Raw genomic sequence first — 27542 nt, forward strand, 5'->3', positions numbered from 1 at the left:
AGAAGTTACTTAACATGTCTTTAATGTCACCCAGGTTGTGCAAGACACCTCTACAATTTCAATGGATAATAAAAGCCATTTTGCAATGGAAAGGTAAGAAATGGCACTACGAAAAAAGTAAGAGGTGAAATGTTAGGTGACATGGATATAAAAGGCTAATACAAATGAGCGATAACCTTTAGGTTATCGCTTTCTTAGTTTACGTGGTTATTGGGAGTTTGTCCCTCTTTAAGCGCTCGAGAGAGCGCTTGTCCTTCGGTGTCGATGACACCGGGGTTTTTGCGTCGACCTCCATCGCTCTCTTTGAGGCGCTGGAGGACCGAGAGTTATGCGCCGAGACACGTGTCTTGGGTCTTGGTGTTCGCTTGATCTTAGGGCCCTGCGGGACTGGTGTCTGCAGGGCCTGCGAAGATGATGGAGCAGCACTGGCTGCTTCCACCACGGGGGCGGGAGGCGTCACTATGGGACCACTGTGCGTGGGCTCGCAGGACTCCTCAGGCCTCTGTGACGATGCCTCCACCTTCGTCACATCGGCATAACTGCGTCGCGAAAGGTACGACAGGAGCGTTCTGGCCTCGAACGAGATTTTTTCTTTAACAGTTGGTGCAATTACTTCTTTTTCTTTTTTCCAGCAAGGGCAGGACCGCGAATAAGCTGAATGATCTCCCTTGCAGTTAACACAATGTGGTGAAGAGGTGCAATTCTCAGATTAGTGTTCGTTGGAGCTGCATTTAGCACAAGTTGTTTGTCCTCGGCATGCATGTGAAGCATGTCCAAACCTTTGGCATTTGAAACATCGTCTGGGGTTTGGGATATATGGTCTCACATTGACTTTGACATAACCGGCATCGAGAGAGATAGGCATTACGCTTGTTCCGAAGGTGAGTATAACATGTTTGGTGGGGATTTCTTGATCGTTTCTGCGGATTACTATTCTTTGTACTTTGGTGACATCTTGTTCCTGGAAACCTTCCAGCAGTTCCTCGTCGCTTAAACCAATAAAGTCTTCTTCAGATATTACTCCCCTGCTTGTATTAAGTGTTCTGTGGGCTGAAACAGTCACTGTCGCCTCGCGAATACTGGTAAGTTCAGACAGCTTATCTGCTTGATCTTTATTCAGTTCTAGGAGGAGGTCCCCGCTAGACATTTTGGAGGCTTTGTATGTCTGTTCGATTTTATCTTTCATGCATTTGGCTACCAGGAATGGAGAGAGCTTTCTAACAGGCGTGTTGCTTTCACTGTGGACTACATAGGGAAAGATGGAGCGTTGCTTCGAAAGGAGAATTGAAATGGTACTTCGGTGCGGCACCTTTTCAGACGCCGATCATGGACAACAGAGATTTGCGCTGCCATAGGAAAGTGTGTGTGTTCGGCAACAGCGCCGACCGCCCACCACGGAGCCCAACGAGGGGACGCGGCAGAGCTTGTGTCCAAGCCTGCACGACGCCAGCCGTACGCCGTCACTATAACCAAATATGGTGTACCCAAGGTAGGATAGCCACACAAGGTTAACCCTTGCCGCCGTGGAGGAAGGAAGTGAATGGAAGAGAGAAGAAGACAGGAAAGATCCAAAAGTGAGAGATAAAGACGAAGACTTAAGGAGAGAGAGAGAGAGAGAGACAGGAAGAGGCGACTGCCGATTTCTTCCGGGTCGGTCAGTCCGGGGGGGCCGTCTACGTGAAGCAGAGGCCAAAGAGGTGTGTTGCCTCCGCCGGGGGGCCTTAAAGGTCCGAGCACCCGGCATCGGCTCAACCCCCAGGATCCCCCTTTCCCCGGACACAGCTACACGCGGGAGGGTCCTCGTGTGCTCGGGTACGTGGTGTCGCAACACACCAAACGCCTGCTGACGTAGACGCCCCTGCGAGGACGTCACCGTGATGTGCGATACGTTAGGCCCTCTGCGCATGCACAGCTTCCCTGCGGTAGACTTGCCGAGAGATCAATTAACGTTTTAGCAAGTCATCATCGCGTACCGTGCTAGAGTTTAGAAAAAAATTAAGGATGCAGTAAAAAATCAAGTTTTTAGAGAGTTCGGCATCGCTCGATCACGCATCACCATGATAATTATAATGATGAGGATGAACCCTAGGCCCTTTGCATTGGGCAGAAATTTGGAAAGGTCCAACGCTAATGCTGTTGCACCTCCGCAGCTGGCCCACTCTATGCAGTCTTTCTACTTCTAGAGCGATAAAAGAAATAGTTCAATTATTTTTTTATATACACTACCCTCTCGGTGCGAGACCTCTCAGGGGTGGCTAAAGAAGTTGCTTCCAGAAGTAATAAGTCAAACATGACACAGCACACATTAGCATGCACACTATATTACTACGAAACATTGCTAATAATCTGTTCTCAGTGCGAGATGGGACTGAGCAATGGCTGTTTTTACAATTTATATATTACGGTCGCTTTGCACACAGCAAAGTAGCAAGGGTGAATTCTGATCGAGGCGGACAGTCTGGTCCGAGCAGGGCCATGTTGTTACGCAATCACGGTAACGTGCCGAGGTAGTGAGAGGTACAAGCGGTACATGTTCAGTGGTCCTATAACGTATCACGTAAAGCTAAGGAGGAGGAGGAAAAATGGGAAGACAAGGTGGTCAACCAGACGCAAACCTTATTTAAACTAATGTTTCAATGACGTTAAAGCTTCAAATGCACATTGCTGTGATCAAACCGGTGGAAATGGCGGAAACATGGGGGCTTTATCACGAAGCAAAACCTTCCTTACTTTCTCTTTTAGTGAAATAACTGGTAAGGTGTTGGCTTTCAATGACTCCCACTTGGTTCAGTTTTTTTTTTTTTTTTTTTTTTTGCATTCCCATTGTCAGATTCCCTTTTCATATCGCTATATTTCTAGTGACTACTAATTTCAAGCAACTTTCGTTGGTTCAAACGACTTTACCCATTGTGACCCTTTCAAATTGATTTGCTATTTTCAAAGCAAGCATCTCGTGTTTATAAGGCAGGAGGTATGCGCATTAAGACCGTCTACGTTAAATTGCAGAATCGACGTGCGCTTAGCACTATATGTATATCCGCCTTCACAGTAACTCGTTTTACAGCGAAGCTGTTTATGCGGACGCTGGGCATTGTTTGTCCGACTTCGCTAAAAAGGGAACACGTGACCTAGCGGGAGCGCAAAAGAGCTGCAACAGGGGAAAGAGGTTGGAGTGACCCCTTTCTCCCTGCGAGAATGCTACCTTATACGCGAATCTTATACGGTTGTCACACGGTGAATTTTCGGAGATCGAGCCAGATCGACATCGAATTTCTCGATGATTGATTCCACCCTGCTTCGAAAGACACAAATGTTATGCTGGCGGTTTGCGGCCAACGAACAGTGCCCAGTGATTTAACGCGATACTAGGAACGCATGGCTTCCGGCACTTCTTGCGTCAGCATGAAGTGCCAGCAGCCACGTCAATCGTCAAACCAATCCAGCCAATCGTCAAAACGATTGCAACACCCGCATCTCCAGTGGTACGCCTTGCGACCAATATACGGAGCTTTGGATGAGTGGTTACGCACATTACATCCCAGCTACAACTATGGGAAGACCGCGAGTAGTGCACACTCCTGAGGAAAAAGCTGTCTATCTTCGAGCGTCAGCGAGAGTTGGCTCGTGAACGGGCTTGTCGTCGTAGGGCCGACCCCGAGTTGCGCACCCGAGACGCAAAAACAGATCGGCGGCGTCGGAATGAAGAAACCGACCGACAGACGGACGGACGGACGGCTTGCGAAGTTTGACTTGCATGATGCAACACTCGGTGCAACAAAAGTGCAGCAAAAGATTCGCTGTTCGACTCTCTTCACGAGCTGGAAGGGGCGGTGATTTTTTATATTCGTCTTTGTGAAATACGAAACATGTTAACTCATTAATGTCCCATACAGACGATACGCGTGCACGTCGCTAAATGTTATCGCGCCCCCACTTTCGTATTCCAACAGTGATATCTTCCGCGCTCAGAACGCCGAGCCCTTTTCCAATCTTCAGAGGGACCTACACAAAGAAAAAAAAAGTGCCGTTAGGAGCATATGCAAACACCTATAGGCGTGAACAATTGCTGCAACGATAAGCTGCGTCCGGCGCTGGCCAATGTTGCTGTACGCAAATGAAGCACTTTACGACTCAATTGCCGTTTAAAACTCCGCCGAAAAAAAATACTTCCGGTGATGGCATGTTGAATTCTTCAGACAGTAAAGAAAAACATCTGTCATAGTACGCTTAGCAAATTTTCTTTTATGGGTGCCTTCATATCAATGCATATGGGGCCGAATTTATAAAACTTTTCATTCGTAAGTGCTACGCGGAGTTGCCACTGGCCGACCGTATTCGCTAATAATATAGCGGCATCAAGATTGGCGGGCATATGTCTTCACGAACAGTCCTCGCTTGACAATTTCTTCCCGAACGCGGATCCAGTAGTTTCTTAGCGTCCTTTTTTTCATTAAAGTTGCGCGTGTGAGCACGAACGCGCGTATATCCCCGTTGCGCTGAATCGTTGAGCTTATTTCTAACTACATTAACCTTTAATGAAAATGAGATGCTCACATTATTGCGCGCCTTTACTTAATAGCTAAATGCCACACCTAATTCAGTCGAGAAAACGTTCAAACACAATAAGATATACAGAAAACCATGGCCATTTAGTTGTACATAGAATACGAATATAAGTACGTTTTTAAGCACTATACAGTAGTAAGACAACTGACTAAAAGTGCGACAAGAATGCTAGTCTAGATTAAGTGCGAATTACCGACCGTGCAACGAGACATCCAGACACTGCTGGCAACACAACAGCTTGGGTTGTCCAAGGACTATTGCAACGTTGACACCTCGTTACCTGCGTTTTGTCCGCGCGCACGAACTCGACGTTGTGCACCGAGTGGAGCAAGCAGAGCTTGACCGCCTGAAGCGCGAACCGCATCCCAATGCAGTTTCTTGGACCGGCACCAAAAGGAAGGTAGGTGTAGGGTCGTATAGAGCCTACGTTGTCCTTGCTGAACCTGCGTGGTGCAAGAGAGCAGTATGACAGCGTTGTGTATGAGTCAGCCACTACTAATGTGGGCACCAGTACGAAGCATTTGTGCATGGATTGTAACGTTATCAGATCAAGTAGAAGGGTCCACGGGTTGGGCGGTCCCCAAAGATGACGGCTACACGATGCCCATCTCACATTTTTCTGTCACTTAGGAGTGTATGAAGGGCGCCTCAAGTTTGTGACTGGGTTGCTAAGTGAGTTCATTCACGCCCCATAAAGTGCCAGTGATCAGCAGTCCAAATTTTATATTCGCTCTTAAAGGCGGCTGCTGAGAATAACTCGCAGAGAATTCCGAACAAGAAGCGAGTGCTGCCTTGCCAACAAGAAAAAGAAAGCGCTTGCTGATGGAAATCGCTGGAGCGGGTAACACGCTCGTACTCGGCTCCTTGCGGTGTCACCTGTGCACAAGCTGCAAACAAGATCGTATGCTTACGATAAACATCTCCCCGCTTGCCACGATGTATACCTGTGAGTAAATTCAAATGCGCAAATTGAAACTGACGCATCTTCTGGAAAGTTCGCAATTCCAAGTTTGTACTGAAGTCCGCAATTTTAGGCGCAGAAGAAAATCGGTGTTATCGCGGAATTCCTGGTTCGTACACTTTTGCTCGTCGTAGTAGGTTAAATTCTAAAGAAAAACGATGCTTATGGTTCCTATAGTGCATGGTTATTGTTTATACAGCGTTCGTGTTGTATTATAGACTGCGCCTGCTGTCCTTCGCCCTTCATCCATATGCGCTGTTTTAGCCTGCTGCAATAAGGAAACCTGCAGTTACAGTAGTGTTTACCGCGCCACCTGTCGACACAAATTAGACATTTCAGCGTCGAAAGTCAAATTGCACAATAACAGCACTCATAAACAACGTGTCATTGAAATTTGGGCAGATGAAATCAGGTATATGGTAGCCGCTGTCATCACCTCTCCGGTTTGAAAGCATCCGGTTCAGGGAAGAATTCTGGGTCATGATGCATAGCGTAAATAGGAATGGCGACAACGCAGTCCTTGGGTATCTTGATTCCGGTTTCTCCCAGCACGTAGTCTTCATACGCAGCTCGTTCGATCCTGGTGAAAGTCGGCAACAAAGAACCAAATATGAGGATTCAGAAACGGAGTTCTTGTTTCTGTAAAACTTTAGCCCAGTAAAGATATATAACGTAGAGGCGCTAGGCTAGCAAGATTGAGAGAACAAGGATAAGAATATACAGGAAGATTAAACAGTGGGAATATATTTGGCTACCTACCTTACCTGAGGATAAAAGTAATTAAATATTTTAATGAGAAAAAATTAGAATGACATAAAAAAAGCGTATTGTGATGTAACGTGAGCGTACATGTGAAGGGGCGCGCGGTGTATTCACTATCGCGCGCTTAAACTTGCAAGCGCCGTGGAGAAAGCTTTTCACTGCAACACAATACCGACAAAAGTTGGCAAATGAGAAAGCGAGCATTGATGAAGCGTTGATGAAATTAGCATCCAACAAGAGAGAACAAAACCATGGAGAGTATTCGGAGAAAAATTGTACGTATATACTGTCAAATACAGAGCACGCAAGCGTCTGTGCTCTTATAAGCACGGAGCCCCCAACTATAACTTTAATTATTGTTCATATCAAGCACCTGCTGTAAGCATATTTCTGAGAGGCCTTAAAGATTGTCTGATTGGGATAGTAAATGATCATTCGAGAGAGTATACTAGGTCATTAGAATAACTGTACATAAGGCATTGGCACCGGATGAAGTCGAAACTTGAAAACGCTCGGTATGCCGCATGCTTTAAAGGAGACTTGGTTCCGTGCTCACTGTGAGTGCAAGGAAACAGTTTCAAATTTACTGCGGTGAAGATAACATGTTCTGACAACTTGAACAGAATAAAAAAAAAAAGCTCAGAACGATCGCGGCGCTAACCAGAATGGTTAAGGGTGTTGCTGAAGTAATAAGTTCACAAACAGTGACGACAGACTGCAAACAAAGCGAAAATGCATAGTAGATATACACAAGAAATACAGAGTTTAAGTAATCTATCGTAGAAATACAATCAAGAGTTGAGATTGAAGATAATACGCACGACAAGGAAGCAAATGTCCAAATGTAGAAGTTTGAATGTATATTACTTGCTATCGCATAAAAGTCCTACACCACACTTTCGACTAGCCGTTAACGCACTCGATACTCGATAAGTAAGAGCGCATGAAATACCTGTAACGATTAAAAAACAGCGCACGCCCGAAAATGGAGAGAGAGGCAGTGCCGACAGCCCGTTTTCGTGCCAAAGATGCACAAATAAACTTTAACCTCCACATGAAACACTGCAGGAGTTGACGAAGAAACGGGCTATACTGAAGCTGCTAGCTCCACAAGTTGTCAACAATTGAGGCAGCATACAAACAAAGGAAAAGGGGAGAGAAGGCACCTGCTGTCATAGCGAGGCTCAGGAAGAGAACAGTATGAAAGAGCTTTGAATTGAGAGACTGCTCAAATCCTCATCGATAGAAACGTGACACTGCAAACCAAAAGCGCTATTGCTTGATCAGAGAGAGGAAAATTTGTGAGCGGAAACGCAGAGATGTCAGCCTGAGGCCATCTAGCCTACTGTACTATGCTCAGAGCAAAGAGGAAGCTTGTCCTAAAGGCAGTGAGTATGGTTATCTCATCCAAACTAGAAACGGTAAACTTACCGTTCTCGAAAATATCAGGTGTCTTTACAGCTAAGTGTGCGGCGGACCTTTAAAGCATCTGTTTCGATTTGCCAATATGTGAATATCTCTCTTCGTTGACTGAATGGTAAATTAAGCGCCATCGTTATTAAGAATCCAACAAAAAAAGGAGCCAAGAAACCTACTCGAAGCGGCTTTTTGTTAAGCTTGTTGCTTCGCGGTGAATAAACAACGCCGTTGTGCGCAGAAAGGAGAGACAAGGAACGTGGTGGACCGCTGACCGCTGGACTATATCATCATGCAACTACTTCAAATTGTTGTTACTCGAAGCATCGTACCTCGTACCGGGTGGGTACAGCCGCAGCGTTTCCGAAACAATGCAGTGAAGGTACTCTAGCTTAGAGACGACGTCAAGACTGGGCTCCGGTCCCTGCGGTGAGAAAAACGCATAGCGTATTAGGAAACGTATCGGCACTATTCTACTGAGTGGCTACTATATTTCGTCACATTGAAAAAATCGGCCATTGAATGGGCCATTGTTCTTGCGCTTGACAGCCAGCTACAGCTGTTGCGAAAGCGTTAAACGTCTTACGTTGGCGTTAGCGCACTGCTTGCCGAGTCAGCCCGCTCGGCCCATTGATAATCAGCGCAGAAGCAGCGAAGAGTACGCAAATAGCTCTGATTTTACACAACTTTATTATTATTATTATTATTATTATCGTACGCTTGAGAACATATATATGCAATGCAAAGTGAGAAAAAAGTTAGGAGGCAGGGAATTTAATCATACTCAGCCCGGTTGGCTACCTTGCACAGAAAAAGATGCAAAGGAAAGTGAAATTATTGCTTTGTATTTTCTTCGTGTACACATTTTATGCTCTGTTGAAATCTGTATTCGTGAAATTATTATTCTTTTCTTTTATGTGTGCGCACGCGCGTGTGTGTGAGCTTGCATTGTTATTCCTGTGCATTGCTTTGCCGAGTGCGCCAGCACTAAGACCCTCGAGGTTGTCTCTGGGCACTTTAATAAACAGATTTGATTAATTAATTGATTGATTAAGTGATTACTTTGTCAATTAATTGTTTCTCAATTGATGAAATAATTGATTATTGATCACTTATTAATTATTTAGCCGATAATTGATTACTAACTTACTTTATTATCTCACTTCTTTGGTTTCCTGATTAATTAATCATTTGATTAGTTGGCTAATTTATTTATGTATTTATTTATTTACTTATTGTAATAGCAATGTGCTTCGAGCGGCCAGTCGCGCGGTAATTTTGCATGCATTTGCGGCTTCTTTCACGCTCGGAAAAACATTTTTATGTAGCACGTATTGAGCAGCAGAAAGATTTATCGGGAGTTTTTTATGCCGCTTTGCAAGTTTATCATTGACACTTTTCATCTAACTATAATATTAGAGAAGTTGATTACACACTTAAGACTAATCATCTAATTAGAGGGAATTAAAAATAATTTGAGTATCTCCAAGCGACGGCAAACAACATTACCTTGGTTCTGTCCATCTACGAGGCATTCGCATACTTTTAAACTCGGGCTAAAGTTAGCCGGGACACCTTGCATATCCTGAGGAATGCTGACCTACGGACGCGGAACAGTGGTTGCCTAGCGACAAAGAAAACTTCGCTTAAAAACATTAACTGATAGGTTCTCGTGTCATGTCACTCCCACCACTGACTCTCAAAGACCGTAGCTCTAAATGAGATTAATAACTTCGCAGTGTCATGTGCTAGCATAACGTCATTGACATTGTCCAGTGAATATTCATTTACTGGACCTATTTACCTCGTTATTTTAGCGACATTCTATGCTTTGCCCCCTTTAATTCTATTTTCACTTGAACACACGTCGATAGCAACCATACCTGATATAGGAAGACTGTATCAATGCATGCTTGGCTGTCAGAACTAAAAAGGAAAAACATAATAATGAACGGAACACGGTGAGACACACGTACTCCAGAATCTCGCTTAATAGCTCGTTTCACTACCCAAAAGTGTTCCATATATTACCCTAGCCTAAGAGTTCATCCGGAATTGTTACTATAAGGATGAGTTGAGTGGGCGCCTCTTACGCGACCGTCGAACTTGGGCACTTACAAGCAAAATTTCTTTTAAGACGCACGTTTCCTTACGTGGTTCGCAAAGCACTCGTCCACTTCTTTCCGTAGTTTGTCCTGCGCGTCAGGGTGTAAGGCCAGCAAGTAAGTGGCGAATGCCACCGTCGACGAAGTAGTGTCCTGACCGGCCAGGAAGAAGAGCACGCACTGCGCCAGCGCTTCGTCTTCCGTCATTCCTGTGGGAGCCGTCGTCAATTTCAACAGCGTGACTATTTATTAGTGCTGGGCAAAACGATACAATTTCTTTACTGGCGGGCGAATGTTAACGATCAAGATAAAAAAGAAATATAAGCTTCTCCTGAATTACGTTTCTGTCCCCAAATGTCGACAAGTAATAAGTAATAAGTATTATATTTTGTGGTGAGATGATTTTGAGACAGGGACAGAGTAAGACACACAGATAAACAAACGGGAACGCTGTGTCCCTTACTCGTTCCCTAGTCTGTGTGCTTAATTTGTCCCTGCCTTAAACGCGCACCCCGGCGCAGTATGCAATTCCAAAAAGCAGAACTCTTAATATATATTTCATTGTTATTGCATAAACATAGATAATGTGTTTCTAGTACATGATAGTTTTCTTCAATTTTTTTTTTCGCGTAACAAGAACGCGAAGCGCTAAACTATACTCGTACGGGCTAGTTGGGGCTGCCATGAACCCCCCCCCCCCCTCCCCCCCAGTGCTTGTGCATTTGAATACGACTTCACTCGCTTTCACGATGAACAAAAAGGGTAGGCTGCATGTATTGGCGTGTTCACGTATTCGCGTGCGTTCAGCAACTATAAATGCTAAGAGAACTTCAACCAAATTTCGTAGTACCCGTTGCGGGTACCACAATCGTGTTTTAAATGGGTCTGAAATTAAGTCATCTCACGTGCAATACATCCACAAAGCATACCATAGCAGCCAAGGATCTCCGTGTCGAGTCTTTTATTAACAAAGGGTGCCAAGTCCAAGAATTTGGCAAAGCTTTCTTTTTAGCAGTGGTGACTGTACCACGTGTCGGTCGTGCATCACGAGCCGTAGGACGAAAATCATATGGAAGTAAGAGTTCACGAGGGTTGCATCTTAGCGGTATCGCTGCCGTACACCCCTTGAAGGAAGTAAGAGTACAAGAAATTTCAGCAAGGTGCCATCGAATTGTAATGAAAAAAGAAAGCTGGCGTGCTACGGAATGAAGATGGGGGAAAATTCTTTGGTGAATTTCTCTGTCTTTTCGTGGATCACTCTATGGTTGAAGTGCTGCGCTTCGCACTGGCATCTAAAAGACAAGCGATTAGCAACGCTTTCCCATAGATGGCATCGCAAGGAGAAGGGTCGCGCCTTTTCTCCAGCTGCACGAAGACGACGTCGGTTTAAGAGAATAGAATACTTCATAACACTTCGTAAAAAGGACTTAACATTTCTTCTGCTATCAATATATCTTGGCTAGTAGGATTTAATGTCCCATTTTCTAACTTCCTACCTTTTTTCTACCTGCGCCCTAAGTTCAGCACACGAGCGTGTGTTTCATTCCGCCCCCATCGGTATGCAGACGAAGCATCGAACCGAACCTGCGACTTCGTGCCCAGTAGCGCAAAGCCTTAGCCAATGAGCTTCCGCGCTCGTGTGCATTTATATCATGATGATCAGTAAGGAAATAAATAGTCACCCCACGAACCTTTGGCACAGAACGTCGCAGTGGACTTCTCTTCCGAGCCGATGTCGAAAAGCGTGCTCTCCGTATCCGACGAGCCCTCGGTGGAAGGTTGGAGGCAGCCTTTCTGCGCCTCCATCATCAGCTGGAGGAAGTCTTCGTGGAACTGCGGCGCAAAAACAAGAACTCGGAACTGTAAATTTTTATCGTGCTGTTGACGATATCCGTTAAAATTCTTCAGGCCCATGGAACAATTCAGTTCAGCCCCCATTAAGAGTGCCCTTTGCCAACAGCATCACACATCTTCATGAGAATAAAAGGTATCGATTGAATCATTAATTCATTGATTCATTCATCAATTGATTAATTGGATCATTCATTCATTCATTCATTCATTCATTCATTCATTCATTCATTCATTCATTCATTCATTCATTTAAATGTAGAAGCAGTATTGCAGATCAAGTTTTCAAAACAAGATTGATTGATCTATTCAGGTGAAATTGGAAATATTGGCAACCATTGCATCGCCGGCGTCTCCTGAAAGAATAGTGTGTTCACTGATAAGATAGAGATATATAACTTAATTATTACTCAGCAAATTGTCTCAATGATCAGAGGATGATAACATAGGAGGTGATCTGAAAACGTTCTGGCAATCAAGCAATTTCCACAAAGGTGTTTAAATAGTCGATAATAATAAAAATACATTTAATTTTAAAAAATAATAATTTATTTATTTCTTTAAAAATACTGCAGGCCAAGGAATGGCCAAAGCGGGAGAGGGGGAGTTACAGAAAAAAATGTACGCGACCAAATACACAATGATACAGGCGTGGCAAAATAACAGACAGGTATGTAACATAGTAAAGTACAAGATCAAAATCACAGTTCACAATAATTTTCAATGTTTTAGTACGCTTCCGGAATCAAAAATATGGTTTAAAGGTGGTTTAAATGTTTAAAGTAAAAAAGAAACAAAAGCAAAACTATACCTGACTGTGTGCTTGCCTGTTCCCTATAATTCCTTGACATACTTTTTTGAAGTAGACAAAAGAATCGTCATTCAGTACCTTGATCTTCAGCGCTCTCACCAGACCCGGAAACAGCACTGCAAAAGCGTTCTTTTTAGTCATTTCGAATCCAAACGACTGGCCTCTCGTTTTTGACGGTAGCGCTGCCATCGAAAATTTGTTCGACCTGAGTAAATGCATTTTTGCGCTTCGCTCACATATTTTTTTCTTATTTAGTTATCGAAAAACTGGCGTGCATATCTACATGTTCGAGTTGACAACCTTCAGCAATCATTCACAAGAATTTAACTTGGAGCTCAAAGAGTAGCCAGTTTAGAAGAAATGTTAACAGTAATAGTAAGAACAAAATGCGTTTTCAGATATAGGACCGTCACAAAACAAGACGGACGCAGAGGGTGTTAACAGTAAAATGTACCTAAAAATCATGAGACCACACTTGAATATTCTAGTTCACTGAAAACTGCGAATGCAGCATTTTAGTATGAAATTTAGTCAAATTTGTTTAAAGCTTCGGCAATAACATGTGCGTCTGAATAACTTTGGCAGCCTTTCGCTGCAGATTTCGCGAGTTGTACTTCTCAATGGCTAACGGTTTGGCTCTAAGCTTCAGGTTCCATAACACTAGTCATGCTGTGTTGACAGGAGTTTTACGTGTGTCTTGTTCTAGAGCATTACATGTAAACGTATACAGGCGGTCTGCATCGCTATGACCACTTGCGAGTCTTCGAATGCACACGCTTTGTCCGGGTGTGGCGAGTTTTCAGACATACTTCTGTTGTTAGTAGCACCTGTCGCGACTGTCTTGCTTCTTGACAGTTCTATCCGTAGCGCTTTACGTAATTGCTCTCGTTCAAGAAGTAGACCGAAATAACTTATTCATTAAATCGTTAATCGCTTCATTTCAAAGAACTCCGTAGGGGGACAGGATAGGATAGTACCTGCTTGGTTGCATAAGTTTCGCAGAACTACAGGTAGAATAAAGACAAACGCATAAATAAATGTAGAAAGTGCGTTAAGTGAAACAAATGCATCAACGAATAAAAAACATGCTACATATTAACTGAATCATTGGTTCAGGTACCGTTGCAAAGTTAAGAAAGAACGCACCCGCAAAGAGCAGCTTGGGAGTGATTTTCACAGAGAACGCCTTTCGAGCCTCGGTCACAAAACCGTTGGTGGTCTCCGTGTGCGAATCCAGCTTCGTCCCAAATGCGCATGTGGCAATCACATCCAAAGCGTAGTGGCCATAGAACCTGAAAGTTACTAAGGTAAGCCGCCTTAGCATCTTTAGTGTTTCTGGTTTACGTTACCGCGTCTCGGCTACGTGCCAGCATAGCACGTGCGAGCTAAAACAGGTTCGTGCATTGCGCAGGTTAGTCTACTTGCTGACTTTATGTGACAATGAAGGAAAAGCAACTGGGGCGGAACTTCTACGCTTGTGTTACTGCGCCAAGTTGTCCGGCAAAGTTTGACGGCGCTTTCGGTTTCTTGGAGCAGACAGCGTATCTTCTACTTGCGACGCTTTTGCATTTGACAAAACTCGGAATAGAAAAGCTAAAGAATGAGTCATATTTAACACTGAGTACAGTTTATTGTGTCTTAAATTAATATTCGCGCTTTAGTAAATAAGATGCTTATGTTTTGTGTCTCGCACCTTAACTAACGCGAATGACACTTTATAGAACGACATTCAGGACCGCTCTTACTTGCGCGTGCTTGGCTATGTGTCCTTCTCTTCATTGCCACGGAAAGTTGTCCGCGAGTATAGAACATGCAAAGCTGACAGGTGACCGTGGTAGTAGCCAGCAAATTATGCATTCACACCATGCTAAAGTCTCATAAAACGACGGGAACTTCACATGGCCAGATGTGTAAAAGTTCACTTAGCGCTCGAACTTTTGCCGCAAATAGTAATGCCAAAATTACACACGGCATGAAATGGCTTAAGAGCATGCGCTACATCGCGCAAAATAAGTATGTCTATCGTATAAAGTTTCAAACAGTAACAATGTTGATTACTTCCAAATAGCAGAGGATAGGCCAAATTGAAAAAGAAAAAGTAGCTTGTTACCTGCCATCCACATACAAACAAAACGTGGCATGTTTTTGTAAGATAAAATCCGACGTAGTTTTTCACGGAGACACTGATCAAGGTACAGTACGAAGTGAAGTCCGTGTACAACATGGTTCATTTCCGTAATAAATGCTGATGTCGCTTTTTTTTCCACAGTCCAGCACACACAACGTACTAAACCCACTCGCAAGCAACAGTCGCCGGTGTTTTTCAGGGTGAAGTTCACTACACACATCATGACAGTTCTTGTAAATGAAAGCCAATTTGTCGCTTTTTATGACAGGTTCCCCAAACACACAACGTATTCTGTTCTCGTAAGCTAAAGCTGATGTCATTGCTTTCTACGACAAAGTTCGCTACTCACACATAACATGGCCAGTTGTAAGCAAAAGCCACTTTTGTTGCTTTGTACCACAAGCTCACCACCATACACACATGGTTCTTTATCGTAACTAACAGCTGATGTCCTTGCATTTTTTACGGCGAAGTTCACTATGCTCAAGGTTCATTTCTATAAGGAAAACCCATGTTTTTTCTCTTCCTTGCAAAGCCCATGGCGCACTCCTACAACAAGAATAGCACGTTCGCCGTGGACGTCATTGTGAGAGGTTGCAGCTGCCGTCTGACGTAGCGTGGAAGAAGTCTATAAACTACACCACACAGGAGACATGGCAGAAGACAGCATTTCCGTTTGCGTGGTTTGTATGCTAGTATATTTACTGCAGTGCTGACTTATCCTTCCGTCGAGAACTGTCCTTTTAATCCACTCATTAGAACAATTTGAGCTTATACTCACTGCTTAACATCGATGTCCTCAGTCTTTTCCGCAGCGTTTTTCAGGTGCCGACACGTCACTTTTGCGCATTCTTGAATCAAAAAGTTCATCTGCATGAAATTTCGCGGTAATGGTTGACGATAGTATACTATTCCCAAAGATATACTCAGATTTCTCACGTGTCTAAAAGAGACATTTGGTTTCAGTCTTTGACGCGTCATTCTCGTTAGCAAAATGTTATATACCTAGACAGTGCCTTAATACTGGGAAATATGTTTTGTACGTGAACATCTTTCGTCATTGCACACTAAATTCCATACCTTCTTTTACATGCAACCTGCTTCATGCTCACATCCTGAAGGGGCCCTGTGCTACAGTCATCGAATATTGTAAGTATACCTTCAGAGCCACCAGATCGTGGTGAACATGTTGCTTTATCGCCAACTAGCCGTATTACCAGCTTACACGCAGCAGGAATCTTTCCTTGATATAGCCGACTCTAAAAGGCCAACCTTCCCATCTTCGTCACCTAAAAATAAAGACGATATTTCCTCCTCAAAATAAGGCAACCGCTACCGAAACTTACTTTAAAGGAAAACCACAATGTCAGCCGATCCTTTTGCTGGCAGCGTGCGCTCGTAGTCGTTCATCCTTGGTCCCCATCTTGGTTCACATCTTTCGCAAACGTGGCAAAAACCACGAACCGACCAGCCCAAAATACGTGTTTAATGCACGTAGCAATTTAGCTCTGAGGATCGGGCTATCTAGAGGAGTCGTTCAGTCGCAACGACCATCCGATGCCTGCCGGCAGACAGCAGGGAGCGACGAAAAGCTGAATCGAACAGCTGAGCCAGTGTATGACCCATCATGGCTACGCCCCAACGAGCAGGGGTACGCGAGTATTTCACGCCAGCTTTCAGCGTACGTGGATAAACGGGAATGAAAAATGTAAAACAGAACATATTCTTCTTGCTTTTTCCAATATTCCATAAAAAAAAAAACTGCTAAAATATTCTTGAAGGAAGGGATTCCTGAAGCTATACCATCACATGAGCAATGCATTTTGAAACTTCGTTAAAAAGTGTCGCGGGGCCTGTTTAACCAAACCACATACTTGAAGCAAAGGGTTAGGCCTTGTTCATTGTCTCAACTTTGTGTTCGTGTGTCGATTTGTTCGGGGCTAATAGTAGCAGAGTCGTTTCCTAGCTCGTTGGTGCTCTAAATATAAATGGCAGCTGAGTTAGAGTCTTCTGGTATATACCGTGGGGCGAACAGCAGACGCTGGTACTTTTTTTGAAAGTCAGCAATGCTAAATATAGACGAGGACAAATAAAAGTGCCCAAATATGAACTTCCTTCAACTCGCCGAAGTTTCCCTACTATTGCTGGTACCTTTCTTAGCTTGCCAGTCGAAAATGCCGGGCTTGCCGCAGGACGTATTCTCCTCCAACGCTCCACGGCTGCGAAGACCATCATGTTGCTGAGCATGGTATCGTCGAACTGTCGTTGCTGTGAATACGTACAAAAAGAATTAAACAAGTTTGCCTTTCCAGAATTGATAGTGTTCCCACTGAATAACATCCAGCAACGTTCCCATCTGCTCAGTGTATAATGTCCTTTGGTTGTTTTCTGTCGTTATTGTTTGTGCGTATGGACATTACTCGCACTCGGTTTTGCTGCTCGCATATTTTTCCTTTCACACTTGGTACTTTTAATGGGCATTGTTCGCACTTAGTTATCCTGCGTTAATTTCATTTTTTTAACATTTTATAGATTCAGCTGTTCTGTTTCTCTGAAAACTAGATTGTTCTTTTCATTATTCCCCCTACCCCCTTATTTAATACTCACAATTGAGGGCCCTTTGCGTAGAATAAATAAATAAATAAATAAATAAATAAATAAATAAATAAATAAATAAACGTTAAGTCTTAATCGTGGTCATACCGTCCTCCTTTTAATTGTTTCGACGTCATTGCTCCAGTAGTATACCTGTCCACCTCCGTGATGTATACTCGAACTTTCCCCCCATGCTTATGTCTAAAGATTGGTATTCTTACCCTTCTGTTCGGCAACAGATGGAAGTCTTTAACAAGAACCTGCTTCACAAGCTCTGGGTCCGACACCATTAGCGTAGGCTTGCCTCCTTCGTAGATGCTGCGATGCAGAGCAAAGTTCCCACTCATTGCTTTTCTTTTTAGTCAAAACAGTGCAATGGGATGTCTGTGTGTGGTTCGGTTGCATAAGGCTATCGCCTTGCTTGTTATAGATGCTCATATATAGTGGAGAGACAGAGTGTTATCGTTGAGCAATAGCCGATCACCCAAAAGCATAAGCACTAAGATTTTCTCCCTTTAACCTAATTTCGATTAGCTCGAGCTCCTTTTTGAATTCGCATGAATAAATCAGAAGATGTGGGCGTGATAAGTTCGTGCCGGCTACTCTTTGACACAGGGGAAATGTGAAAATATCTCACAAGTCAAAGAACAAAAACAAAGCGAAAAAGCGCACCATAAAGTGTGAATGAATGTGTGATGTTTAGTGGCACAAGGGCCAGGCATGTCCAAAGAGCGCCAAGCCAGTGGTAATGAGCTCGCAGTGGTGTGATCAGATCTGTGAGGTTTATGTGACGCGGTTGTAGAGGGGCTTAAAATAGTTGCAGCAAATTGCGTAAAATCTGCGTGTAATAAGATTATGGCAATGATTAATTACGTGTACTATGAGCATTAAAATGCATTGCGAAAGAATGATGCAATATACAAAATATGTCAGGTGCTAAAATTGGATAGAGCACTACTGCTTTACCAGACCCCTTGAAACACAAGGACCTAGAGGCATGTGCTATACAAAACAACTATCATAGCGGCATCCTCTGGAAAGAGGATGTGCTGCGAATTTAATGGGCTTATAACATGTAGGACAACGTCATTCAAGAAAGCGAGCACTGCTTTGGCCTTAGAAAGCGGTTCTTTGCCAGGAAACACAGCCGGACGAAGAGGGGCACAATAGCGGTATGCAAAAGGAAAATGTTTCTTCCTGTCTCTTTCGGCTTCCCGACACCCCAGGAAGACGTGGAGGACGGTCAGCCTGTCACCACATCTACCACAGGTTGGAGGCTCGTTACCAGTCAAGAGAAAGTTATGAGTTCCAAATGTGTGTACTTTTCTGAGTCGAGTGAATAGGACATCTGTTCTTCGTGTTTTCGTAGTTTGGGGCGAGAACTCTAACTTCGGCTTAATCACGTGAAGCTTATTGCTCGTTCCAGCATCCCACAAGCGTTGCCAGTGGCTTCGCAGTTTGTTCCGTAGGAAAGGCTTGATGTCTGTGGCAGGGACAGCAGCAGAACGAATACCTTGCGGTGCTGATTTGGCGATTTCGTCGGCAAGCACATCGCCCTCGATTCCTTCATGACTAGGAACGCAGCATATTACTACATGTCTACGAGATAAATAAATGTTGCATAAGATTGAGTAAAGTTCAAGAAAAACAACCCGCCGTGTTTGCTCAGTGGCTATGGTATTGGGCTGCTGACCACGAGGTCGCGGGATCGAATCCCGGCCACGGCGGCCGCATTTCGATGGGGGCGAAATGCGAAAACACCCGTGTACTTAAATTTAGGTGCACGTTAAAGAACCCCAGGTGGTCGAAATTTCCGGAGTCCTCCACTACGGCGTGCCTCATAATCAGAAAGTGGTTTTGGCACGTAAAACCCATATTTTTTTTCAATAAAAACAGGATTTGTATGCTTTTGTAAAGACATTAATGCTTTTACAAGGCTTAACCATAAAGTGTTAAACAATACGAACACTCAAAACACAGAATGGCACAAGAAAAGAAATATGCTTTGAAAAAGAAAAAGAAATGCAACATGTAATGTCATTCAGACCTGACGAAAACCTTACATTTCGTTTATATCACAATACTATTTAGTCAACAACATACTGGCCTTCAACAAGACTTCTATCGCGTTCTCATTTTTTTAACGTTATAGCAACATTATTGAAGAGTTTTTGTCAGCTGTGGTCCCAAGAAAATATTTTTACTCATTAGCAAGCTCCTTATTTGCACATCAGACGATTTCTTAGCATAGTGTTTACGGCACTCTAAATGCTGTACGTCCTCGCCTCCATTTACATGCTCTTAGTGTATGCTTTTAGCACGATCTAGTAGGTGGGATCTAGTCACAAAAGTTGGATAAGTGTTTAACATCTGTTTAATTCTCTCGAAATATGAAATTCAATAAAGGTTTCAGCGTAATAAAAATAATAAGTTCTAGAGTTAACGTCGTACATTGCAACGCTATTGATGTATTCACCACCTTGGCAACAAATTACGGGCTTTTCTTCCCCCCCCCCTTTTTTTTTCAGGCGGGAAAGAAGAAGTTGCGAGTTGACTAAGTGATATGGCTAAGTGAGAACTTTGAATTTTAGCTCGTTTGGAGCCGTGGTCTTCCCAGCTAAAGCGACTACCATCAGTTTCAAGCCATGTCACCCAACGACACCGATGGCTGCGGAACTTGCAGCTCTTCGCGCTGCACTTCGTCTCGTCAGCCAAGAACAACCTCGAAGATGGTCAATATTCAGAGACTCGAAGGCAGCACTACAATCTTTGCTATCAGCCCTGCGGCGTTGACCACACGAACAACTGGTATTCGAGATTAGAGAACTAATCCATACCTTGACTGAGAAAGGACGCCACGTGACATTTCAGTGGCTTCAAGGTCACTGCGGCGTCATAGGGAACGAACACGCCGATAACGCTGCTCGGTCGGCTCTTCAAGGGGACGAAGAGAAGCCGATACCGTTATCAAGGACAGATGCCGCTAGAAAACTTCGAATGCTCAGCCGTGACATCACGTTCTCCTTGGGGAACGCAGGAAGTTTTCAAAACAACCAACTCCACAATCTTGACTCCTCTCTACGCCTTTGCATTCCAGCTGGACCCTGCCGTCGCGAAGCTACCCTGCTTTGTCGAATATGGCTAGGGGTGGCCTTCACCAAGTATTTTGCATTCCGAACCGGATGGGCCGACGACGCCTCGTGTGATGAATGTGGTAACGTGGAGACTCAACATCTTCTCTGTGATTGCCCTCGCTATAATTTACAGACGATCGCTCGCAATCGCGACAGCGCGCTTTGACCGAAGATCTCTAACAGAAGAACTTATTTTAAAATGCCACCATTACAAGCCATCGCAGCAGAGGGCGACGAGGGCTCTGTTGCAGTTTTTAAAGGCAACATAATTGGACAAGCGACTGTAGCCTGAACAGATGTTTATAGTGCTGCAAGTGCTACTGTGCGGTGCGGTGACAGTATGCGGCGACAGTGACCGACTGTGATTGTACGTCTATGCTCATTTCTTTCTTTATCTCTACTTTGTTATCAATTTACCTCCCCCTACCCTCTCTCCCCAGCGTAGGGTAGCAAACCGGATCTCCCCTCTGGTTAACCTCCTTGCCTTTCCCCTTTCCTCTCTCTCTTGAATTTTAGCGTGTGTTTTAGTGGTTCTTTTAGATCATAAAATTTCGGCCGCGGTACGCGATAATCGTTTAATTGCCTATCCTGCGAAATTCAGGAATAGGCGAAACTCATTTGAGTGTGTTGTGGATTCTCATGAGCCTATCTTATAACCAATAGACCACTCTCTATCTATATGTTTTTACGTCTGCATGTTTGCGGCGTCAAATTCTAATGAGGCAGGTAAGCGCGGTGTAACTGAAAGAAACAGGAAGAGTGCTTGTCTCTGAGAACATGGTCGCCAAACATTGCGATCGATACGATGTCCTCGCCTTCCCGAGTTGTTGGCTTGGTTATGGCGTAAAGTCAGAAGACCTCGTTGTCCGGATTGACTGGGCTTCAGAAGCGGTGACGGACACTACCTAGGAGCGTAGCTCAGAGCAGCGCGTTATCCTCTATGAAACCTCTCCCTCTGTGTTCTTCAGCCATTTATAGAAGACGAGGCCAACATGTGCCGTGCGCTCTCGTGACCAGCAAGCATTCTGTTTTCCTTTCTAGAGGCGCGGGAAACGCGAACCGTTTGCTTGCTCATATTTTTACATGTGGTACACGCTTAATGTAAAATAATGAGCACTGACCGATTGCACCAGCATACCTGTAGTAAATGAACGTTCGTTGACAGGTTGAAAGGCATGGACAAGACGAAACTCACCCAAAGACCCGGCCCATCTTCTGGCACCTTTCTTGATCGCTCAGACATACTGGCTGAAATGAAGATATCCTATTTACTCGAATCCATGTGTGCCAGAACTGGGAAGGTCAAACAGATCTTTAATGTTCTTCATAATGTAAGACGTGCACAGAAACGTTAGTTTACTGGTTCAAATCAGTCTTGCAAAAACGTCCGTGCAACTTAACTGCGGCGCGAGTCTCACATTTATTGTTTAATTTATATTTCAAAAATTCGAGCCCTTCTGCACTTTCCACTAAGGTATCATCAACACAACTTGACTGTAACAGAAGTCGCGGGTAATCCACTTTCTTGTGTAGAATGCAGATGGACTCAATGTTAAACTTTCTCAACGTTTGCTATATTCAGTATCCTTCGTTTACGTCTTTCTTTTCTTTGTAACATGAAAAGTAAATTAAGATCAATGAAACAAGCCAAAAAGTTTACCTTCATGACCAGCCTTAAGATGGGACCAAAGACAACGGACAACTTCTCGTGAACAATGCCTTGATCCTTCCAGAAGTTCCTGTTTCTCGCGGCATATCTGAAAATCAGTATGCGCTTGATAATAGCACCTTGACCGTCATTAGCGCGCAAAAGAAATGATTGTGTACACTTCGTTTTCCTTCAGGTAAGATTAGTTCTTTGAAAAAAATACCGCTTTTGAACGAATAATGTGACAGAATGTTCTCGTGGTGCTCTCACCACTCGTCATTCAAATCGGTTGTCCATATATTGTTGCGCAAGGCCAATGATAGTTGTACCAAGCCTGGCTGCTCACCTCCAAACTCCATGCCATTAAAGAACTTCGGCTTATCAGATGTCTGCAAGCGATGACGGCGAAAATAAAATACTTTGCCTTAATTATTTCCGTTACGTTTCGCCCTGCCGCCCGATTCTATCAAGCATGTCATTTTTGAGGCGTCCACATTGCATGTTGTCTGTGAAGAGGCAATGTCTGAAACTGAAGCGGAAGCCACGTTAGGAGAGGGCAGGACATACTGCATTCCGTAGTTTGTTCAAGGCAACCTTGAACGAAAGCGTGAAAGATTTCGTGCTTCACAGTGCCTCAGAAATGCCAGGTCGTACCTGTTATTTTTCTGTTATTTTTTGACCGATCGTATAACTACGACGTCATGGGGTCTGGCGGAAGCGATTACACGCACGACGCCACTGCGCATCCACGCGGCATTTGCAGAAAATTCTGAAAGTACGCACGGGTAACCCTGTCAACCTCTCTAACCTAACCTAACTTAACCTAACCTTTGTTTGCAGGAGTGGGGACACATTGAAGTGTCTGCAAAATCAGCTGAGTTTTTTTTTTCCGTTAAGAATGCAGGACAGATTAGTTATCTGCGCAGTCGCGTCGTGTAAATACGCGCTTCCGCCAGACCCCACGACGTCGCGTTAATACGGTAATTCTTTTTTTCCCCATGGGTAAATAATATGACAGCCAGATAAGGATTAGTACGAAAGGAAATTGGAACCATAAGATTTTAAGATTTTTCAAAGACTTTCAGTATTTTGACAGCTGCGTTCAATGCCCAAGTTGACACAGATGTGTATATATATATATATATATATATATATATGTGTGTCAAGTTGTGCTTCGAACGCAGCTGTCAAGATACTGATAGCCCCAATAGATTATTGGGCTTGAGCATGCGTGCTTAATGCTTCAAAACACAATCAGCAGAATTCGGATGAACCCATATTCGGTTGTTCAGTAGAGCTTCAGCCGAGAGATTGCAGAAGTAAGGAAGATATTATACCATCTGATAGCGTTCAAGCCACTATAGGCTTCGCAGCACAGCAAATAATAATGCGCGAATACGATGCCAGGCTCGCAAATGCCTTAAGAGTAAGTGGAAAAGTATGGTATAAGCGGTGTGAGCTTGCGCGAGCTCGTTATACATGGCTGGACATGGAACACCCCCTAACAGACATGGATGAGACATAGCGGCACCACAACACTGACTGCGAACACAGTTTAGTTGCCCTAATCGGTCGTTTTATATGTGCGGCATAAACAACAAAGATACACACAAGAATTACAACGACAGGACATTGACTAAATGTGTCACGTGCCTAATGAAAAGCGATTTCCTTGTCAGGAAAATGGGCGGGACACCCACGCCGTCTTGTTTGAAGGTGATAATTATCTGCGCTTCGGCTGTCTTTCTCGTAGGCTAGCTAGAGTAAGCTCTCTAAAACAGCTGCTATTTAGCTCGCCAAGCTACAGCCCGGACGAAATCTGTTCTCACCGTGTACATTTCATGCGGCTCTCGTTTACCACATGGCGAGCCTTATTTCCTCACAAGTTTCATCACAACCTGCCTAAATGGACTTGGGCATATATGCAACTACGCTCAATTATAATTGCGTACACTTGTACGGGTCAGTATGATCACATTATGCTCGCTCGCGGTTTGGTATGCGCGCAAAGCTTGTTCGCCAATCGGATGATCAGAACGACCCGCCGTGGTAGATCAGTGGCGCTCTTCTGCCGAGCACGAAGTCGCGGGTTCGATTGCCGACCGCATTCCGATGTGGGCGAAATGCAACAGCGCTTGTGTACCACAGACTTCGCGTTAATTTAGAATACCTAGGGCGTTTTCGCACTTCAATGTCCGCGAAATGCGGTGGCCACAGTAGAAAATAAAACCTGTGACCTCTTGCTGAGCAGCAAAACGTCATTGCCCCTAGCTACCTCAACAAGTGAATCGAGATCACGTAGAAAAATATTAGGAAGAAGGATATAGTAGTAGCCCACCATCGTATAAAGCGCCGAGATGGCTTTTGGCTCGCTTACCTATATAGCAGGAAACAGGTTGCAGCCAATAGTATGACGCAGTCAACTAGACTCGGAAGAAACATCACGATTGAAAGTTCTCACAAAGAACTGGACAGTCTTCTTTGTTCGCACGGATGATCACATGCAGCGTGTCAAGATGCTATTCCCAGGCAAAGACGACTACAAGTGCAGGAAGGTCTTGGAGGTGCCCTTACATGCAGCTTCAAACTCGTGCGAACATATCGATTCGGTCATGGGAACTTCCGTGCGGCACGCACGAGACAACACCGGCAAACAAATCTGTTGCGGGGCACGGGATAGAAACAAGCCACGAGAGCTGACGCGAGCCCCGATAGGGGCGGCTATCGCTTTTGTCCTGGTCTTTGACTGATATCGGATATTGTCAGCGCCGCCTATAGGTTGCACAACTCCCGGAACCTTTCAGCTATGGCGGCTTGCCAGTAGGCTGACGGCCCGCGTATGCATTCAAGGGCATGTGGTCAGCGACGGAGCCCACGTTTATGTTTTTGTCATGCGTCATTTGCTACGAAAATATCGTGCCACTGGTGGGATGTCACGGCCCCGGGCGTCCGGGCCTTGTTCCACTGCTATTAGCGTGAGTGATCGAGTACAGGCGCGTGTCAAGTAATGCGATTACTGGACGTATAAATATGTGAATAGAGATCGATCACTGTTCACGCCTTTTTTTTTTCTTGATACATTTCGTTATCAATTATTTAATCTATATACTTGAGCACTCAGGCCTCCGAATAGGTACTTGCAAGTACCGCAGTCACGCAAAATGCCGAGAGGAAGAAAGAGATTAGAAATAAGGAGGTCGACCAGATGCTGCCGACGAATACAGTGCATAAAAAAGGCATATGCATAATCGCCCCCTGTCTGGTACAAGATGGTAATAAAAAGGACATCAAGCTTATTGTGCAACCTTTCAGAATTACAGCGCAATTGAAGTGAAGCTGTTTCTTTTGAGCAGTCACTTGCATTAAGAATTTCAGTTGCCTGAAATTAAACTATACGTACACACTCTAAAACGTTGCCCACATATGACTCCCCGTTAGCAACGCTTTGAGCACTCGCAACGCTTTCGAGCACTTGCTTAGAGAACTTTTAGCAAAGATTGTGCTTTGCTTACAGAACTTTAACTTCGCTTAGCGATTGAAGCGCGATATTCGGACAACGTGACGGCCGGTACTTCCTTGCGTCACCGGTGGGCGCTGGTGACACTGAGGTGATGCATTTTTGTGTCACATGAAAGCGAGAATCTTTTCGATGCGTCGTAACTGCATTCGGCCTCCTCCGCGATCACCGGTGGTGCGGAAAGCGCTGGCTGCCATGCTGTCTGAGTGTCGCGTTTCAATCGCTGAGCACTGTATACATGAGCCAATGTTACCTTATCGAGATGGCCGACTGGGCTAGTTGGTAATCCATACTGAATGTGAACAGCGCAAGAGGCAACGCGGTGAAGGAAATGAGACGCAACAAGCGCTGACTTCCAAATGGCGATTTAATAATTATGGAGTTTTACGTGCCAAAACCACGATTTGATTACGGGGCACACCGTAGTGGGGACTCCGGATTAATTCTGACCAACAGGGGATCTTTAACACCCCCAATGCGCGGGACCACAGACGTTTTTGCACTTCGCCCCCATCGAAAGGCGGCCGCTGCGGCCGGGATTTCATCCCGCAACCTCGCGCTCAGCAGCGCAAGACTATAGCAGCTAAGACACCGCGGTGAGTAATGATTACTTATCGACAGGTATGCGATATATATACATGTTTACGAAACCACTACATGAAAAGGTTCACATGAAGAAAGAAGACATGCCAAACACCTGGTCAATCATTGTCACTCGCTGCGCATGTTTCATTCTTACGAGAATCTCATTTCTTTATTATATAGGGCCACCGACGGCTTACTAACACAGGAGCACTTCTCCCGGCCGAGCCATTTGTGCTGCTTCTTACGTGTGGTTGTTCGTCCCTAAATTCGCAAATCACTGCGGCTCGCTCAGGAATTGCGGAAAATTAACTTTCACAAAAGCAAGCTGACATAACTCAAGCTCATTCGTGACGGCGACTCTAACAAATTCGCAGATACCGCGAAATAAGGCTTGCACCAAGACCCATCTCAGCTCAGGAAAAACAACCCTCGGTGCTTGTCGCGATCGTCTCTGTCAAAGACGATGACCGATATCTCAGGTTGCGAAGTGTTTGCACCAATGAGGCGCGACATGCGTAAACGTGCTGCTAAGAAACAATCACTATTGTTTCGTTCGCGAAATGATAAGTCTTAAGCATGAAATTATTGAATACGTTACAGGCACCATCGTCACGCACTTCTGTAGTCCTGACGAATCCGTGAACTTTACGAAAAATTCGGGAGAGTGAATGAATTCTGGTGTTTGACGTGCCAAAACCACGATCTGATTATGGGGCACGCCGTAGTGGCGAACTCTGGATTAATTTTGACCACCTGGGGTTCTTTAACGTGCACCTAAATCTAAGTACACGGGTGTTTTTGCATTTCGACCCGATGGAAATGCGGCCGCCATGACCAGGATTTGATCCCACAACCACGTGCTTAGCTGCGCAGCAAAGCCACTGAGCAACCACGGCGGGCACCAAATGCTGTTGAAATATACCATGTCTTATGTGTCTGTTTTTCAGATAGAACGCAGGTTACAGCGAAGCTGTATATGGCTAGTTTCCAGTGGATAAATGTACGTAGACCAAGAACTCTGGGCCGATCCCGAAGATGGTGCAATACCGGGCCGACCCGCGACGGAAGTGAAGCAGGCTTCAAGCACTCCGCCAAATTGCAAAAATAATTTTAACATCTTGTGTCCAAATACAACCCGTATCAGATATTAAGCTGATAAGAAGAGATACTACACTTTGACCTGCATCGGCCATGTATACGTTCGCAGCGTTCAGCGTTCAGTGTCAGCGTTCCAAGCGCTTGCGTATCTCCTTTCCTTCCGCTATACCGTGGTGGCGGTCCCGTCGAAAGGTCATGCGTGTTTAGTTTCCTCCGGCTCCTCGACTCGGCGGTCCCGTCGTCCACGCGAATGTATATAAAGATCACGGTTCAAAATTGTGTGTCACTTCTGTGTCGTATGCTAATCAGCTTCGCTGGTCATCCGCCTTGACAAGCGTGGAAAGGCTTATGATTTTTTTTACATC

General features: G+C 44.6%; 1 protein-coding gene and 1 non-coding gene across 2 annotated transcripts; both read right to left on the reverse strand.

The window, feature by feature from the left end:
- On the reverse strand, window positions 1–24673 carry LOC126546340 (cytochrome P450 3A41-like). The gene is made up of 14 exons (XM_050194527.3): window positions 24355–24673; window positions 21990–22086; window positions 21525–21577; window positions 17417–17513; window positions 16752–16868; window positions 15382–15470; window positions 13619–13764; window positions 12473–12588; window positions 11502–11643; window positions 9859–10019; window positions 8038–8129; window positions 5964–6107; window positions 4847–5009; window positions 1–4002 (listed from the first exon to the last, which is right to left on the reverse strand). The coding sequence occupies exons 1-14, from the start codon at window positions 24417–24419 to the stop codon at window positions 3913–3915; spliced, it is 1572 nt and encodes a 523-aa protein (XP_050050484.2). The 5' UTR covers window positions 24420–24673; the 3' UTR covers window positions 1–3912.
- A 2419-nt stretch (window positions 24674–27092) lies between these two features.
- LOC126546471 (U2 spliceosomal RNA) lies at window positions 27093–27276 on the reverse strand. Its single transcript, XR_007602605.2, has one exon. It is a non-coding gene; the product is annotated as a U2 spliceosomal RNA (small nuclear RNA).
- Window positions 27277–27542: the final 266 nt, after the last annotated feature.

This window comes from Dermacentor andersoni, chromosome 1, assembly GCF_023375885.2.
Source record: "Dermacentor andersoni chromosome 1, qqDerAnde1_hic_scaffold, whole genome shotgun sequence".
NCBI classification, from domain to species: Eukaryota; Metazoa; Arthropoda; class Arachnida; order Ixodida; family Ixodidae; genus Dermacentor; species Dermacentor andersoni.

Excerpts from the sequence above, each read along its gene's own strand:
- LOC126546340 (XM_050194527.3), bottom strand. The coding sequence starts at position 24,419 with ATGTTTCTTCCGAGTCTAGTTGACTGCGTCATACTATTGGCTGCAACC. Across the intron at positions 22,087-24,354 it reads ACCTGTTTCCTGCTATATAG|ATATGCCGCGAGAAACAGGA; the intron begins GTAAGCGAGCCA and ends ACTGATTTTCAG. Across the intron at positions 15,471-16,751 it reads CGACTGGCAAGCTAAGAAAG|ATGAACTTTTTGATTCAAGA; the intron begins GTACCAGCAATA and ends AATTTCATGCAG.